The sequence below is a fragment of the Lagenorhynchus albirostris genome, chromosome 2 (assembly GCF_949774975.1).
Source record: "Lagenorhynchus albirostris chromosome 2, mLagAlb1.1, whole genome shotgun sequence".
NCBI classification, from domain to species: Eukaryota; Metazoa; Chordata; class Mammalia; order Artiodactyla; family Delphinidae; genus Lagenorhynchus; species Lagenorhynchus albirostris.
The window spans coordinates 128,308,888-128,325,693 of record NC_083096.1 but is presented as its reverse complement, the minus strand read 5'-3'; the positions used below and the strand labels follow the sequence as shown (position 1 = coordinate 128,325,693).

The window sequence follows — 16,806 nt, the reverse complement described above, 5'->3', positions numbered from 1 at the left end:
CAATAAGTAAAATATGTCAAAGCTTTTACTTTTGAAAGGCAAAATTATGGATCAGAATAGGACTACAGTTGGGGAGAGATTGGGATTGGCATATATACACTACTATATATAAGACAGATACCTAATAAGGACCTACTGTATAGCACAGGAAACTCTACTCAATACTATGTAATGACCTATATGGGAAAAGAATCTAAAAATGAGTGGATATATGTATAACTGATTCACTTTGCTGTACACCAGAAACTAACAACATTGTAAACCAACTATACTCCAATTAAAAAAAAAAAAAGAATAGGACTACAAATATTTGCAATGAGCCTTGTCCTAAATTTCTATCAAGATCTCAGAAAACTCCCTAGCAACAGCATGGGTTATTTTTCTAATAAATCACACAAGTAGATTCACACAAGGTATGTATGTGGATTCTTACTCAGTTGTTCAGTATCCTTTTATTTTCCCCACTTGCTAAATAAGAATGGCAGCAATATGACAGCAGGCTAAGAAACCAATTACAATTATTGAAGCAGCACATTCATGGCTATTTACAGTCAAAATACAAATTTTTACAAAACAAAAAAGTATTGAAAAGATCCATATACACAATGCCTTTAAAAAGAACCCATGTCACAGAAAGAAATAAAAAATCACTACATTGTTATGGGTGACCATAAAATCTACGATATTAAGTTACCACTATAATCAAACATTGGCAGACTCAATCAAGCAGATGGGTCCCCCAATTTGCATATCAGGTGTTGAGAATTCAGGAGGACATTATGGTTGTTTCCTAGGTAGACCATAAGAGACAATAAACTAACCCAAGTTATCTCTAATACTTTAGTAACATCTAGTCATTAAAACCATGGACTTTGGCATCCGACAGATCATTTCAAATCTACCAATTACTAGGGCTTCTATCAACGTATTTCAGAAGAATTTGTTTTTTGTCACACTTAGTACAAGGCAATGGAGATTACAGAAAATAGGACACAAATGAATCCCAACTTACAGAACAGCTCTCATGAACAAAAAACAATCAGTCAATGCCACAAAATTATACAAAGGAAACAAAGGTTTTATTAAGCTGAGCCCTAAAAAGCAGTGAAGATTTGTCAAGGCAAAGTAAGTATTTGGCATTTCAGGCAGACCTTACCAAAGGCCAAGAATTACCTTGGTTCCCTTCACCTGAATTTCATCTTCTGTAAAATGGTGGGGTTTTTGTTTGTTTGTTTTTGTTTTTTTAGCACAGTACCATAACTGGCACCAGATAAGTACTCGATGAAGGGTGGTAAACTTAACTACTGGCAGCACTATTCAGTCACATAAGTGCTTTAAACAAAAAATATAACCTAAAATGCAATTTCTTAAAGGCATGCATGTCAACCTTTTTATTCTTCGACTTATGTCCCCAAAAGGACCTAGGGCAGTGATATATGGAAAGAGGTCCTCGAATTACTTAAAAGGGTAAAAGAAGCCTTAAAACTACCTTGTCAGTCCTGATGCCACGGTTTGGACGTCCACCACGCCCACGGCCACCTCGTCCTCCCCTGCCACCACGTCCTGGGCGGCCAAGGTCTCCAAAATTGATCTCCAGCTGAGACGTTATATCATTTGCTGGCTTCCGGAAATGGTGATCCATAACCGAGTCTTCAGCATGAGCCTAAAAATTTAAGTGAAGGCCACTGGATGATTAATAGGAAAGTAATGTTGCACACTTCTAAATAATGAGTTTTCTCCTAAAAAGACCAAAAATCCAACCCGCTCTTTGTGTGAAAAAATATAGAAACACCTCTACAGGTAATAAGTAAGCTTTGGGATCAGCTACAGTAATCTAGGAGGAATAATTCCCTTCACTTTTCTCTATTTCATGTTCCCTTAACTTTAAATTATAGATGATATTATCAAGTCTTGATTAGAGATATAATCACAATTATTCAAGTGGCTGGGCCCCATCTCACACCTACTGAATCATCATCTTTAGCAGTGAAGTATGAATAAGTACATTTAAAATATGCCCTTCAGATTAGCATTCCAATGTGAACCTCTGAGGAAGACTTGGATAGATGGTATATATTTCTATTAGAGACATTATTGAATATTTAAGTTTTAAAGAGAACTTTTGCTCTATACTCTTCCAACTATGACCTGGGAAAGAAATTATATATAAACTTCTCAAAATGCTTTTCTGTTCATATATAACTATGTGTTCTTCCATATAAATTGGAGAACTACAAATTCAAGTGAAACACAACGTTACATAAGAAAGGAACCTTGAAAAGCTGTGCACAAATAAAACCATGCCTTAAATTTACCACAGGAACCTTCTTAAAAATGAAGTCATCATATTTGGGAAACCCAGATCCTAAGCTACATAATGGACTCTGCAAAAAAAGGCCAGAGAATTTTACACTGCTTAATATCTGATCTCTTTTGTATGCTTGGGGTGAATGGGTTTTAATCTTCTAGTTAGAAACTTCTCATACTAATTTAAAGTATGTTTTAATTTTTCTAAATACACATATAATCCTCTTTTCTGAAGAGATATTTCACTCTTTCTAAATAGCTTGTAATATTACAACTGTTAATAATTACCTTTTAAGTACAAATAAATTTTGTATTTTTACACAGATTTTCATTCCTTTAATCATCGAATACACAAATTAAATGTCATCCCTTTAGGTGAACTTTAAAGGCAACAGAAGATTCTTTTTAAAATATTATAAAGGAGCATAAAACACAGATGCAAACCCACAAAATCACTAGCAAATTAAAGTCAATGATATATACTAAGTCTCTGATTTTAAACGTTAGCTATTGCAATGATATCAATTTATCAATTAAAAGCATTTATAGGTTTCCAGAGCACAGAAGCAAAAAAACTTAAGTTGATATACTACTGAAAACATCTTGAAGGTTTTACTATAATAATAAAGAGGAAGTCTGGATGTTCAGGTTACATCCCCAACCTTCAAGTTAACTAGTAGGATAAATTTTTTACAAAGTTTTTTTTCTAGAGCACTGTATGACAATGAGGAAATAAGAGCTCTGGTCTCAGCTGTCAATAATTCAGTTCTCCATTTCTCAAAGTTTCTTTCTTTCCCTAACTACTTCATATTTGTTGTGAAGATGAAGATAAATAAAAGAGAAAGAGTACTTAAAGCACTGTATACAACAAACTTGAAGACCTATCATACCGATCTTTCTCAAATTACAATGGTGTTGCATCCTGATAAAACCTGAATATCTTTAAATCCAAAATACATTTAATACACCTAACTTACCAAACATCACAGTTTGGCCTAGCCTACCTTAAATGTGCTCAGGACATTTACATTAGCCTATAGTTGAGCAAAATCATCTAACACAAAACCACAAAGCCTATTTTATAATAAACTGTTAAATATCTCACATAATTTATTAAATGCAGTATTGAAAGTGAAAAACAGAATGGTTTTAAGTGTATCAGTTGTTTACCCTCATGATCAGGAGGCTGACTGGGAACTGCAGCTCGCTGCCACTGCCCAGCATCACAAAAGAGTAGCGAGTACTGCATATTCAGCCTGGGAGATCTAAATTCAAAATTTGAACTATGGTTTCTACTATATGTGCATTGTTTTCACACCATTTTAAAATCAAAAAACCAAAAAGTTCTAAGTTGGGATCAATCTGTATTCAAATGATAAGGCCATATATGCCAGTAAGGCTGGATTTCATGTACATACATCACAAAGGCAGCATAACTATAAGGGTCCAAACATACAAAAGTGGCTTGATAATGAAAATGTCCTGATTTCAAGATTACTCACCAGCAATTTCACATTTTATAATTTTCTAAAATTTCTAATTATATACATCACCTTGTATAATAGTTATTTCTTAAAAGCTCGATGTAAGATAATACTTAAAGCTGGGACACCTAACCTGATGTCTAAAAAATGCATGAAGAGGCTTCAGGGTATTAATGATACTAATGATACAATATATCAGAACATTTTATATCTGTGTGTCCTATTCTGGAGAAAAGTTCCATCGGGACCCCAAAAAGGTCATGAATAATTGTCTCCAACGTGCCAAGGTAAACCTCTTTCACATTAACCTGAACAGTTTAATAATTAGTTCAAATGAACAATCTCCCCGAAGTGAACTTTCATGGTTCTTTAAATAAAGAATTCTCTTTGTTTTACAGATACACAAAACAACTTTGTCTGCAAGAACTACAAAGAAATAACCAAAAGCATTCTAATGAAGGAAGATGTTTTTTCTTCCCTACAGGAATTGACAATATCCTCATTTATACTACCTTCATGAAGTCAATGTTTAAAAAATCATCTCCAGGGCTTCCCTGGTGGCGTGGTGGTTGAGAGTCCGCCTGCCGATGCAGGGGACACGGGTTCGTGCCCTGGTCCAGGAAGATCCCACATGCCGCGGAGCGGCTGGGCCCGTGAGCCATGGCCGCTGGGCCTGCGCGTCCGGAGCCTGTGCTCCGCAACGGGAGAGGCCACAACAGTGAGAGGCCCGCGTACCGCAAAAAACAACAACAGCAACAACAAAAAAAGTTTAAAAAAAAAATCATCTCCAAACCTCTATTTTATTTAAAAGTATTTCCAAGTTTATTTCACAGCTATTTTTTTGTTTAGAAAATTAAAATGTGGATTTTATTGAATCTTTTTATTACAGGTTGCCTTCATAACATTTCAATTTAACTTTGTGACTAAAATCTCATACTTACACAAACCCTAAAAGGATACAGCAGTGAGATTTTCCTCTAAGAATGTGCCCCAAGGCTTAAATAGAAGCTACCAAATCAAAAGCCACACACGTTTTTCTCAAATATTTTCATTAGTTTCCTTGTTTCCTAAGGAAAGGAAACTCATAAATTAATTCTCTGGTCTTTACAAGACATCACTCCTCAGTAAAGAAGGATAAAGATTCCTGGATATTATATATGGCATACGCAGACAGTTTCCCACATAAAAATGCAAACCGCCTAACCTAATACAAGTCTTAATGACTCCGTTAGGTAAGGTTTTTTAAAATATTACACAAATTTTAAAGAATAATTTCTTAGACTATATGATAATGCAGTTTATTTTCCTCTTGGGGCAATTTATCTGCCTCAAATAATCCTATGTAAAACTTTTTATAAACAGATTACCCACGTGAAATTTTAACACAAAAATTGTAAATGCAATTCAAGACATCTGAACATTTTCAAACACCACAAAACTTCATTTTACCTCTTCACTCTTTGACTTATGAAGAACAAATCCCTTCTTCCACTGCCCATCAGCACCTTCATTTGGTTTTCGGATATTAAATTCTACTTTTGCCCGGTCCTTATTTTGAATAGCCTTCCATTCATCCAAAGTCATTTCTTTTGGGCCTTCTTCCTTTACTTCTTCAACTTCATTCTCCCTGTGTGAAAATGTTTTAAGTTTTACACGTGGTAAGGGGCTTATAAAATCATATAACTTACAATTATAAGTAAGGAAGTTAACCTTGGCTGGTTGGTAATCTTCTAATTACCCAAGGACAGGAGAATCACAGTTTTCTTTGTAACCCAGTGGCTAACATGTGACTTGGCAGAGACCAGGAATCCAATGTTTGAATTATTGAAAGCATGGATAACTAAGGAACATACAATTCATCTTCATAAACTCTTAAATGATCATCTATCAGTAACACAATCTTGAATTGGCTATATCAAACCTAGAACACATTTTTTAAAACCATACTACTGTTTTTAAAACTTACACTATGTGATTAAAATCATTAACCTAACTTCTCCTAAAACACATTTTTTAATTTCCATAATTTTTCACAATACATAATTTATAACATATATGAATGTAATCATCTAGGACATCCATAAGCAACCAAGTTTCATATTCTAGAATATAAAAGAACTGTTCCCCTATCCTTTAACACTTAAGGCAAATCTTTAATTTCTACAGATCTTAACGTTATATACTCCAACTTTCAAACGAATCGGTATATGAAAACAAGACTACAGTTTCACTAGTAATGGAAGTTTCTACAAAATACTGGTTTCAATGCTTAAAACCAAATTAGTTATTTCTAAATATAATTCTCAGGCTATAACTATTACATATTATCCCTTTCCCTTTTTACAGAAACAAAGCATGGGCCTAGGAATCCACTATTTAATCTCAATTTCCAATTGTCACCAAACAAGTTGTTTGCTATTTTGGGAGCACTGCTTTCCAAAGATAGCAGGTGATTCAGTTAGCCTTGCTCAAATTATCTCCTGTCTGTGCTACTACTCTTTACTGTTTGACAAATCCCATCTTAAAACTTCCCAGACCAAGCTTACACTGAATTGATGAGATCTAGACTGTAAAGTCCAACCCTGTCAGTTTACATATCAGAAAACTAAAGACTGAAAAAAGGTCCTAGGCTACGCGTAAGTTGTACCACAGCCAAGAAAAGAACTCGGCATACCTTTATCATATCATGAAACCATGACACCTACCGTCAAGGGTAGGATTGTAAGGATCAAATGAGACAAAACAGAAGCTCTAGAACTATACATAAGGAAGCTAATCAAATTCAGCCAAAGCTGTTTCTTAAATTTACACCTGCACATGCAAGACATCATACTATGTTCAGATTCTCCCCTATTCTGGGGTAAGACTAGAGGCTGTTCTAATGTCATCATCATGGTCTTTAGACCCAATACCCCCTTTTTAGTCCTGGGAACTGAGCTAAGGATTTGCTTCCAATACCCTATCAATAACATCCTTTCCTTCTGATAAAGTTATAATCTTGTCAGATTACTCTTTTTTTTGCAGGCGGAGGGGAGCGGGGGTTCGCGGGCCTCTCACTGTTGTGGCCTCTCCCGTTGCAGAGCACAGGCTCCGGACACGCAGGCTCAGCGGCCATGGCTCAGAGGCCCAGCTGCTCCGCGGCATGTGGGATCCTCCCGGACCGGGGCACGAACCCGTGTCCCCTGCATCAGCAGGCAGACTCTCAACCACTGCACCACCAGGGAAGCCCCCCAGATTACTCTTAAAGTGAGTTAAACATGAACTCTTCATTAAGGGAACAACATTTATGTTGAGCTTTGTAAAGTACTTAATGTTACGTAAGGTTCATCTATCTCACCTATCACAATTTCATTGTTTACCACACAAAATTAAGACTCCATAGTTTCGTATAAATGAATTTATATTACCAAGTTCTACACATCACTTAACACCATGTATTTTTATCTACTCTCTCCAATAGTAAATTGATTATTATTCCTTATTCAAACAAATCCACAAAATATGATTTTCCAATCATTAATAGTGGTTCACTGTAAGAACAACTCTTTCTGGAGAAAAAGAGAAGTTTAGAAAAGCATTGCCTCCCTAAATGATTTGAATATGCCCTGATTAAGAATTACTGACCTAAATAATCTGTAATGCAAGACTTTAAACCACAAACCGAAAGAAATGCCTGGCATATAACTTCTGCTTGTATTGATGGAAACCAGAGGAAGGCATTAAATTATTTCTACTAGCATAACTTGAGTCTTTAAAACTCTCCCACACCCTTGAACAAACAATTTCAAAACCATCTTCTAGTGAACTGACAACATATTCTGGTGCTTGCTCTCCTCACACATTTTAAAACAAGCCAATAATGCTATGTTCCAAATTCTATGTTGATGGAAAAAAAACTTCAAGGAGATGGAGCAACTAATTTTAAAATGGTCATGTTTTCTCATTTTAAACTGTATTAGAATAAAATTTGTATAGTTACATAGAGTCCAAAGTACTTTGAACTACGAGTTCCAAATATTTCTCAGGTTAAAACAGCTATTTTTGTGCTTAGGGTTAACAGGATTTACTAAAATACGCATCTTCCGTATCTTTTTAAGATGACAATGGTAACTTCAAATAGAAATAACCACTTCTATTTGTCAAACCATTAGAGCCCAACATATACATTTGTAAACCACTCCTCTAAACACTATTTGAGGGAATGGAGTACAATAAAGTCTCTCCTTTTAAAAAGCAAATAAATAATAGCATTAAGCCTACAGGTTGTTTTCTTGTTAAACCCCAAACATTTCAATGCTCGAGCATTACCGCTACCGTACACACAAATCACTTACTTATTTTCAGTGTCCGCAACTGGATGTTCTTCACCTTCAGGTGTTTCCTCAGTCACATTTGATTGCTCCAAGTCACTGCAATTATAAGATATTGGTTTCTGAATGTATTTGGGGGACTCTCTAAGGAAAGAAAGAAAAAAAAAGGCATCTAGGTCCATTTACATGTAGCTGAAAGTCTTCACAGAAATATTTTAAAATTCTCACATTCCCAATGTCTTTTCCTACTAAATTTACTCCCCAGTAGACCACTAAGAGAAAATAATTTAAAAATGTATACTGATCCAAGTTATAGCTCAAGTACATTACTCAAAAAGTAGTATGACAGCAGTTAGTTCTAAAATAAAGCCTTACTGGCTTTTCAAATTTTTGTCATCACCAAAGGGGTCAATAGCTAGAATAAGAACTATTAAATAAGAAACATACAATAACATAATACCCAAATAACCTCAAAATAGGATTTCAATAAAAGCTATACATCCATATGAAAAGAAAAATTAGTACCATATATTTTTGAAATGTAGAAAAACTGGTCATTTGATACATTATAATCCAAACATATCCAAAAAAGCATTCATTATCTTGTAAGGAAGTAGCTCTGAGATAAGAGCATCCATCCTTGTCCCAGGGACAAGTAAAAATTTAATGGGCAAACCTCTAGTAAGGTATAAGATCAATTTTATTAGAAGTATTTATTTAAAAAAACCAGAATACCAACGTTAATTCATCTTTGACAGTTCCCCAGTTGTGAGATCCGCTACCTCCACGCTTGTCCTCATGCTTCAGGCCACTGTAATGTGAAAAAGAACTAACAAAACTGAGTTAACATAATACTCTTCAGTTCTAGAAATTCAAATTTTGTTTTATTAAAATAGTAGCTTCAAATATAAAAGTATAATAAAAACCAATATAAGACTTACGATCTATCACTTCCACTATGCCTATCAAATTCACGTTTGCCACGAGAATCAAAGCCATCTCCCCGGCCCATTCCTCGTCCACGACCTCCTCGACCTCTTCCAAGACCACCACGGCCTCGGATAGGCCGGTCAATAATCGGTCTGTAACAAATAAAAAAATATTATATACTTCTAAGGTTTCTGGTAAAAGGAAGAAGGGAAATTCAAAGGCTCAAAGATGCAGGAACAAATTTACTGGCTCATATCCCAAAGGAAATCAAAACTAGGAAACTCCCCAACGTAAGAAAATTACTTTGACATTTTCTAAAACTTTACCACTAATGCATATACTTCTTCCTTGTTACTCATTTCACATTATAATCTAGTAAAACTGCTATTCACCAATATACATAAAAATTAAAATAAACACATGTAACCTTCATAACTGAAGTGTTTCATTACAAGAAATCTAAGTTTGAATACTAAAAACTGTTACCAAAATGTCCTAAGAACAACAACACATACTTAGACGTTTCGCTAGAAAAACTGATAAAATTAACTAGCCACACTGCTTCCTGGCAATTATGCTCAATTTATCTGTGTTACGATGTCTCTCTATAAACTGACAAAACATGAAGAGATTAAGAAACAATCTTGCCTATCAACTGAAAATTCTCCTCCTTCACCCTTTTCTTCAAGTGGTTTTTCAAATCGTCGTTCACGAGGTGGTCGCCTTTCTGGTCTCCTATCAATTATCTTCCCTTCACCCTGAAGTTGCTGATCAGGTCTTCTTCCAACGCGTCTTATTCCTAAAATGATTTAAAAAAAAACCACGTAAGCAAATTATTTTTTGTAACACAAAAAACTAGGCCTAGGCTGTTAAAAGAAAAAAAAATTTACTCTTTAAGTCCGTTAACTAGCACTTCCCACTGAAAAAGGCTAACACTGGGCATCTCTAAAGTGTAACAAGGTACTTCAGAAAAATTCCTATTTAAATAAACTTGTTTCAAACTTCCATTCAGTTTGCCAAATCACTTTTTTCCCCTAAAGCATTCTCTATAACTGACCTGGAAGTCATTTGGGTAGCCATTATTTCTCTCACTTTTCAAGATGCCAGTCTCTTAATTTAAAATTCTAAATTTAAAGAAATTTTAAGCAAATGATACATTTTGGTTTTAAAGATACCAAAGATAACACCATTAGCCATTCATAAATAATAACCAAGCAAACCAACACAATCACCAGGTAAAGACCCCCCAAAAAACCCCAGTGAAGACATTATTTTATTTTATATAATCTGGAGGGGGAGAAAAAGAACAGAGTAAAAAGACTGATGATTCTATGAAATTACAAAACTGAAAGGAAAACAAATGGCATTTAAGATTACATCTCTGATGGATAACAAGGTCTTACTGTAGAACACGGGGAACTATTGATATATTCAATATCCTGTGATAAACCATAATGGAAAAGAATATATTAGAAAAAAGAATGTATATATGTATAATCGATGCATCATTTCACTGTACAGCACAAATTGACACATTGTAAATCAACTATACTTCAATAAAAAATTTTCTCTATAGTTGAAGATAGCTATATAACAGCAAAAAAGTACCATTTTCCTCTCCCGTTGCAGTCTACATACATATATATGTATACATATACATACATACCACACCTAACTTTTAAAACATACTGTTATGCAACCAACAGGAAATAGTCCACTTATTTTATTATTATGGAGATTTTTTTGGTTTGCCCTTTCAAGTATCTTCGTTTCCAAAGAATCTTTAAAAACCACATACACAAAAGGACCCCTTTTAAGCAAGACACAGAAATAGAAACTTGTGAAACTAAGTGATGGCTGAAGCATTTACTGATTTCCCCCTTCATTCATTACTTTTTTCCTGTTAGTGTCAGAGGCCAGAAAGGCAACCAATATGCATTACTGGTAGCCTTAAAGATAATAAGTAGATTGATGGTTAAATTCATGACTAATATTTTAGGTATGCTCTAATTCCCAATCCACAATTTCTGACAAAGTCAAAAAGCACCTGAGGAATTGGTTTCGCAAGAAATTAAGTTGGTTCACTCTGGTTCTTTCTAAGAAAGTGTAACACCACCAGGATGCCCCCAATTGTTCGGCTGCTGGTAGCCAAAGTCAAACGGTAAATGTCAAACTCTTCAGTGAAATTTTAAGGTCCATTCCATACACTCTCAGGACAGACCATAAATCTTAGATCTTACACCAAGGCATTTTAAATAAATTTCATCAGAGGTAGTGTATTAGGGTGGAGCTATGGAACCAGTCCTTATAATATCCAAGCCACACACCCAAGTGAACAATGGCTTGCTTCCCCACCCCAATATCCAGTATCAGGCTTACAGAATCTACAACACTTACAAAATAAATCCACCCAATGACTGACATTTAAAAATGCAAGCGTCTCTTGATTTTCACTAGATTCCAGGCTTCTAACATTAAAAAAACAAATGAGTAGATGGTGTCAATTCTCAAGTTCCTCAAATGGCCAAAAGACAAACTACAAAATTCAAGGAATATAAACATCAAACACACATCTAAGGCAAGTAAGTCTAGGATCATGCCAGGACCTCTATTCAAAGGCAAGGAACACATGATCAGGTTAACAATCAATCCCATGACAAGAGGCAGGGACTTTGTTTACAGGTCTATCCTTCCCCAATGCCCAGAATTGACTGCTAAGAGGTAAGGCCTCAAAACGATTTTTTTTCATTCAATATTTTTATAGGCTTGTGTTTTATGCAATTTAAGGTTAAGTGTGCTCTGAAATGCTGACCTAAGGAAAATGTTGATAGGTAATAATGGAAGTTTTCCCAAGGAAAGACTACTGAATGTTGAACTCGGTCCTGGTCATAAATTTATGAAATGAATTTTTAACTTTGTAATTTAAAATACTAGGTTCCCGCTAAGAGCTTATTTCAAAAATGGGCTTTATGATCAAAACATATGAGGGGTTTAAACCATGCTTTATGTTTCAAAAATTCAAAAGGGGTGAACACACTTCAGATTCCATTTTTTCACGTACTTTCTTTGGATTAGTGTGATGAAGGAGGTAAACTTGAGCAGTTTAAATAAATACACAAACCAGTGTTCCTTAACATAGAAATTAGATTTATTACATTGTGCTACAGATTGCTATAAAACTTAGCTGAATATTTAGTCTAAACGATGTATATACATGCTTTCTAATACTCCAACTTGTGCTTCCCTCCCCAACCTGTAATTTTAATACAACTGTTTTATTTACCACCTAGGTTCTTCACCCCAAGCCTCACAAAGCTCTCTGTATTTTCTAAAAATTCTAAACCAAAACCTAACACAATTGTTTTGATTTTTTAATTTAAATTAGTTGAATGTTATCAAATTCGACTAAAGCTAATGAGAACTCCTTTCAGAAGCACGTGGCAAAATTTCAATTTTCAACACAGAAAGGAAACCTTTAAGCTTCAAAGCTTAAGTCCTACACCTACTTATTACGGATCGTGTACCCCACTGTTTTGCTTTCTCATCCATCACAAAAGACAAACCAGTAACGAGTGAGAGAGCAAAAACCAAGTTCAAGACAGTCCTGAGAAGTTTACAGTGACCTGGAAGCAACTACTACCCGCCAATGAAATCCTGACCATGCTTCACGCACATGGGGAGAAAAAGCTGCACTCCAAAAGGCTCTGCAGCAGCTAAACGCTGTGACAGCCTCGGCACTCTTTGCACCACGAGGCCCAGGCCAGGCCACACCACATGAAACACTGCATGCGGGGGGTCCGGCCGGAGAAAAAGATCGTGACCCGAGGACGAGCTTCAGGATTTCCTGCCATCACCAATCTTCATTCAGAATTCCCGCTTCTGCTCAATCCAGGGTGGCCAAATTTCTCTCCCTCCCAACAGCCTGACGCACTCCAGCAAGTTATTAAGTTTGCAATAGTGGTGCGGGCGAGGAGATAACGATAAAGCACAGGGGGCACCTAAAAGGGCACCTTGCTCCACAACATCCGATAGGCTCGAACGTAGCGGGGGGGGCGTAGGTGGAAACTCCGACCCCCAGCTTTTCTCGGGGGTACCCCACGCCACCCTGGGACAAGACGGCAGGGCAGGAGCCTAAAAGACACAACCGCACCTCAGAGCGGCGGGCTGAGAGAAAGCTCTGAGCAGGAAGAAGCCGCGGAGGCCCCACCATCCCATTAACAACAAACGCTCCGAAAAGGAGCTCCCTTCCCCGAACCTCGGCCCATGCGCTCGCCCGCCAAGGAATCCGGCGGGAAGACAACAGCCTCCCAGGATCCCGACCACGCTCCTCCGCTCAGAACCTGAGGCGGGAAGGGGTGGCTCCAGGATCCTTGCAGGTGGCGGTTTGAACTTGTGGCTACCACGCTCCCAGCACCTTCGCAGGACCTGGCTTTCATCAGGCGGGGGAAACGCGAAGAAATCGGCGGCCAAGTCTCCCGCGGACCCTCGGAGCTCCAGAAGCCAGTGGTAGCCGCCAGTCCCCTCGCTCCTTCCCTCCATCCCGGGTCTCCCCCACCTTCCACCACAGCTTTACCTTCTTTCTTAAGCGCCACGGGCGGCTGCGTCTCCTCCTTCTTGTCAACCACGCCGACGTTGGGGGGCAGCGGGTTCTTGCGGTCTTTCTGGGACTCTTTACGCAGCTGTTTGCCCGCCGCGTTGGAGTTTGTCTGGGCTGCGGCCTGAGCTGCGCTCTTGGCCCCAGGGCCCCCAACGCCGCCCCCGCCGGCTTCTTTTTTCTTGTTCTCTGCTGCCTTCAACACCTCGAAGGGGTCCGATTCGTCGTCAAATAACTGGTCGAATCGGTTGGTGACCACGCAGCCGAAGCCTTCTTGTAAGTGCCCAGGCATGATGGTGGCTCGGCGGCGCGTTCCTCCACGGATTGCAGCGGGCCGCGCCGAGCCAAGAGCGCCTGCTTCAGCTCTTCCCACAAGATGGCCGGGCCGAGAGAGGGGGGCCGTCTTCTCTTCCGGCGCCAGGCAGACATCCGGGAGCGGCCAGCGCCGCGCGGTACCATGGGGTGTGTAGGCCGAAGTCGCCTCTCCCGAGGCGGCTCCCAGCGTTAGGACTACAATTCCCAGAACACACGGCGCGACAACTCTTCGCGCGCGCCTCAGAGGCGGGACCTCACCGAGGGAGTGGAGCAGCAAGCAGAGGGAGGAGAAGAGTGGTGGTGGGCGGAGCCCTGCCACCTGCTCTCGCCACCCTTAAACTCTCCGGGTCTCGAGCTGCGCTGAAAACAGGAAAACGGCTTGTTTTGCTCGGGAAAGTTCTGAGCTTTCGCTTTTACGTCCCGCCTCTGGCCCAGGGCTAACTTTCCCCACCTGTCCGGGAGGTCAAGGTGACTACCAGTCTTACAAGTGGAGACTCACAAACTTCCAGGGCTGGAGGGTTGCTGAGGTGCCGCACTTGCCTCACGAAGGCAGGACCCGCTCTGTGTCAAGTCCCTAGCTGATCAGTTGCTGGAGTCGCCCTCCTGCAGCCCCAATAATGAATTGAGGCTCTTCTGTTTAATATGAGGCGGAATACGCTTCCTCTCGCGGGGACTGAACTCGAGCAGCAGAATCAACCCAAAAGACAAGTTGAACTATCATATGTGAGTGTTGCGCTCTTTTCTTGTGTGAAGAATGCCGTGTTGCCACTAGTGCTTTAATTGAAGTAAACTGCTGACACTGCAACACTAGCCAGACGCTGGGCAAGCCTCGAAAAGGCACTGTTTGTAGAAACACTTTCTAGAGTCAATCCAATTGTCCTTTAGTGTCCGGCAAGCCAAGGATTGGGTGTCAGTAAAAAGTGCTCAAGAAATAACATTTTAGAGCATCTGAATGTGTGGTCTGCTGAGAGGTGCAGTGAGGGGAGGAAAATAATATCAGCGAATTAACTGTCATTACTAAAAGCATTGATATTAGTTGAGAATATTAAAGTCCATTAATGTAATAGAGTGTCAGTGCGTATTCAGGCATATTTGGTAACGCTGTAAGTGTACTATCATAATTTTAAAACCTTTTTCCATTAACATAAAATATAGAAAAATGCATCTCTATGTTCCAGGTGCTATGAACAACCTTAATGTCGACAACAACTTGTTAGGTAGGTGGTTTTCCCATTTCACAGTACCACATTCACATCTTTTTAAGTGCTAGTGCCAGGAGTTAACCCAGTCTTCTAACTCCACTCTGAGACTCTTGACATCAGCTCTTTAATCCAGACTCTGATTTCTGATAGAAGTCAGTCAATATAAGTTAATTTACAGTATTTAATAAGATTTAAATATTGTTGCATGTCAGGCAGGGTATGTCACATGGCCAAATGGAATCTTATCGATTTCTGAGCAGAATTTAAATCAGTTCCTTAACAGGGAAAATAAGAGAGTCGTGTTACAAGCATGTGGCAGCAAGCCTAGTGTTTTTCTTACTTCTAAATCCAGCCCCCATTCCTCAAAGTCACCTATTTCTCTGTCGCCTCAGTCCCTGCCATACACACTCCCATCTCACACAGAGACCCCACCTCCTTCCATGAGCTCTGGCTCTTGTAGCTCCTACCAAGACAAAGGACAAGGAGTGTTTGACTATACTCTTCATGCCCCTTTGAAAATAGCGCAAGTGCCATTTGGAAGATCTCCCTGCTTTAACAACATCTTTCTCTTTACCAAGGGCTGTTAATATCTGCATCTTTGAGACATCTGCTACACCTCCTCCTCTTACCCCTTTCTGACCACTGCCACAACAATGTCAGGAGCTAAAACTTTATATTTTATTAGGTACTGGGTGCACTTTACATGTGTGATTTCATTTAAGCCTCACGTCAACTCTATGAGAAAGGTATTATTATTGCCTTTTTAAGGTGAGGAAAATGAAGCACAGAGGGACTAAGTAACTTACCCACTCCTACCACAGTCTGGGGGGTGGGGCAGGCCTGTCCTTAGTTGTTTTTTATCCTATGTACAGGTCTCTGATTTCCTCAGACAGATCTTTATGACCACCAAGCACTCTTACAACAAGAATACTTAAAGATATGCTACATGTAGGGAAATTGTATGGCTATGAATTTTTGAGTTTCAGTCATGCTCCTCAGGGACTTTATCTATTAATATAACGTAAAAATATAAATAAACGTTTGGGGAAAAACGGGAAAAATTTGTAAGCACTTTCAACTTCCTTCTCTCCCTTTTGTCTCTCCTGGAATTTTGGTTAATACAGGAACTTTTTTTTTTTTTTTTTGCGGTAGGCCTCTCACTGCTGGGGCCTCTCTACCGTTGCGGAGCACCGGCTCCGGACGTGCAGGCTTAGCGGCCATGGCTCACGGGCCCAGCCACTCCGCGGAACGTGGGATCCTCCCGGACCGGGGCACGAACCCGCGTCCCCTGCATCGGCAGGCGGACTCTCAACCACTGCGCCACCAGGCAAGCCCTTAAAGCCCATTTTTAAAGTATACAAATAAAGCTCCAAATGCTAATTCTTTTACATCTCACAATTTTATTTTATATGTAATTATTTTTGCAAATGTTTCCTTTCTTCTGAGAAGTTGAAATAGTCTTTAAAAGTATTTAAAAGTTCCTGCTACTCTCAATAGAAAAAATATTGGCCAAATAAACCTCAAGAGAGAAGGAAAAGGAGACTTCTTGCAGACTTATTCAAATGAACGGCAGGAGTTGTAAGGTGACATGGTATAAGATATCACTGATTAGAAATGTAGCTTAAAATATCAGCTCTCTGTAGTGATGCTTGAATCACATATTG

General features: G+C 38.7%; 1 protein-coding gene and 1 long non-coding RNA gene across 13 annotated transcripts in view; one reads left to right on the top strand and one right to left on the bottom strand.

Annotated features, from left to right (window-relative positions):
• The window catches only part of SERBP1 (SERPINE1 mRNA binding protein 1), a 30,897-nt gene extending 16,845 nt beyond the window's left edge, over nucleotides 1–14,052 (bottom strand). For 8 of the 12 annotated variants that reach the window (XM_060139787.1, XM_060139788.1, XM_060139793.1 and 5 more), the window contains exons 1-7: nucleotides 13,605–14,052; nucleotides 9,680–9,830; nucleotides 9,043–9,183; nucleotides 8,841–8,930; nucleotides 8,126–8,245; nucleotides 5,241–5,418; nucleotides 1,490–1,663 (exon numbers count right to left, since the gene is read on the bottom strand). In XM_060139787.1, coding sequence (XP_059995770.1) covers nucleotides 1,490–1,663; nucleotides 5,241–5,418; nucleotides 8,126–8,245; nucleotides 8,841–8,930; nucleotides 9,043–9,183; nucleotides 9,680–9,830; nucleotides 13,605–13,917 — 1,167 coding nt within the window. In that variant the 5' untranslated portion in view covers nucleotides 13,918–14,052. The remainder of the gene's footprint in view (nucleotides 1–1,489; nucleotides 1,664–5,240; nucleotides 5,419–8,125; nucleotides 8,246–8,840; nucleotides 8,931–9,042; nucleotides 9,184–9,679; nucleotides 9,831–13,604) is intronic. The other 4 variants (XM_060139796.1, XM_060139797.1, XM_060139798.1 and 1 more) reach the window with 4 other exon arrangements.
• LOC132514707 (uncharacterized) lies at nucleotides 12,593–16,352 on the top strand. The gene is made up of 3 exons (XR_009538904.1): nucleotides 12,593–14,663; nucleotides 15,119–15,157; nucleotides 16,295–16,352. It is a non-coding gene; the product is annotated as an uncharacterized LOC132514707 (long non-coding RNA).
• Nucleotides 16,353–16,806: the final 454 nt, after the last annotated feature.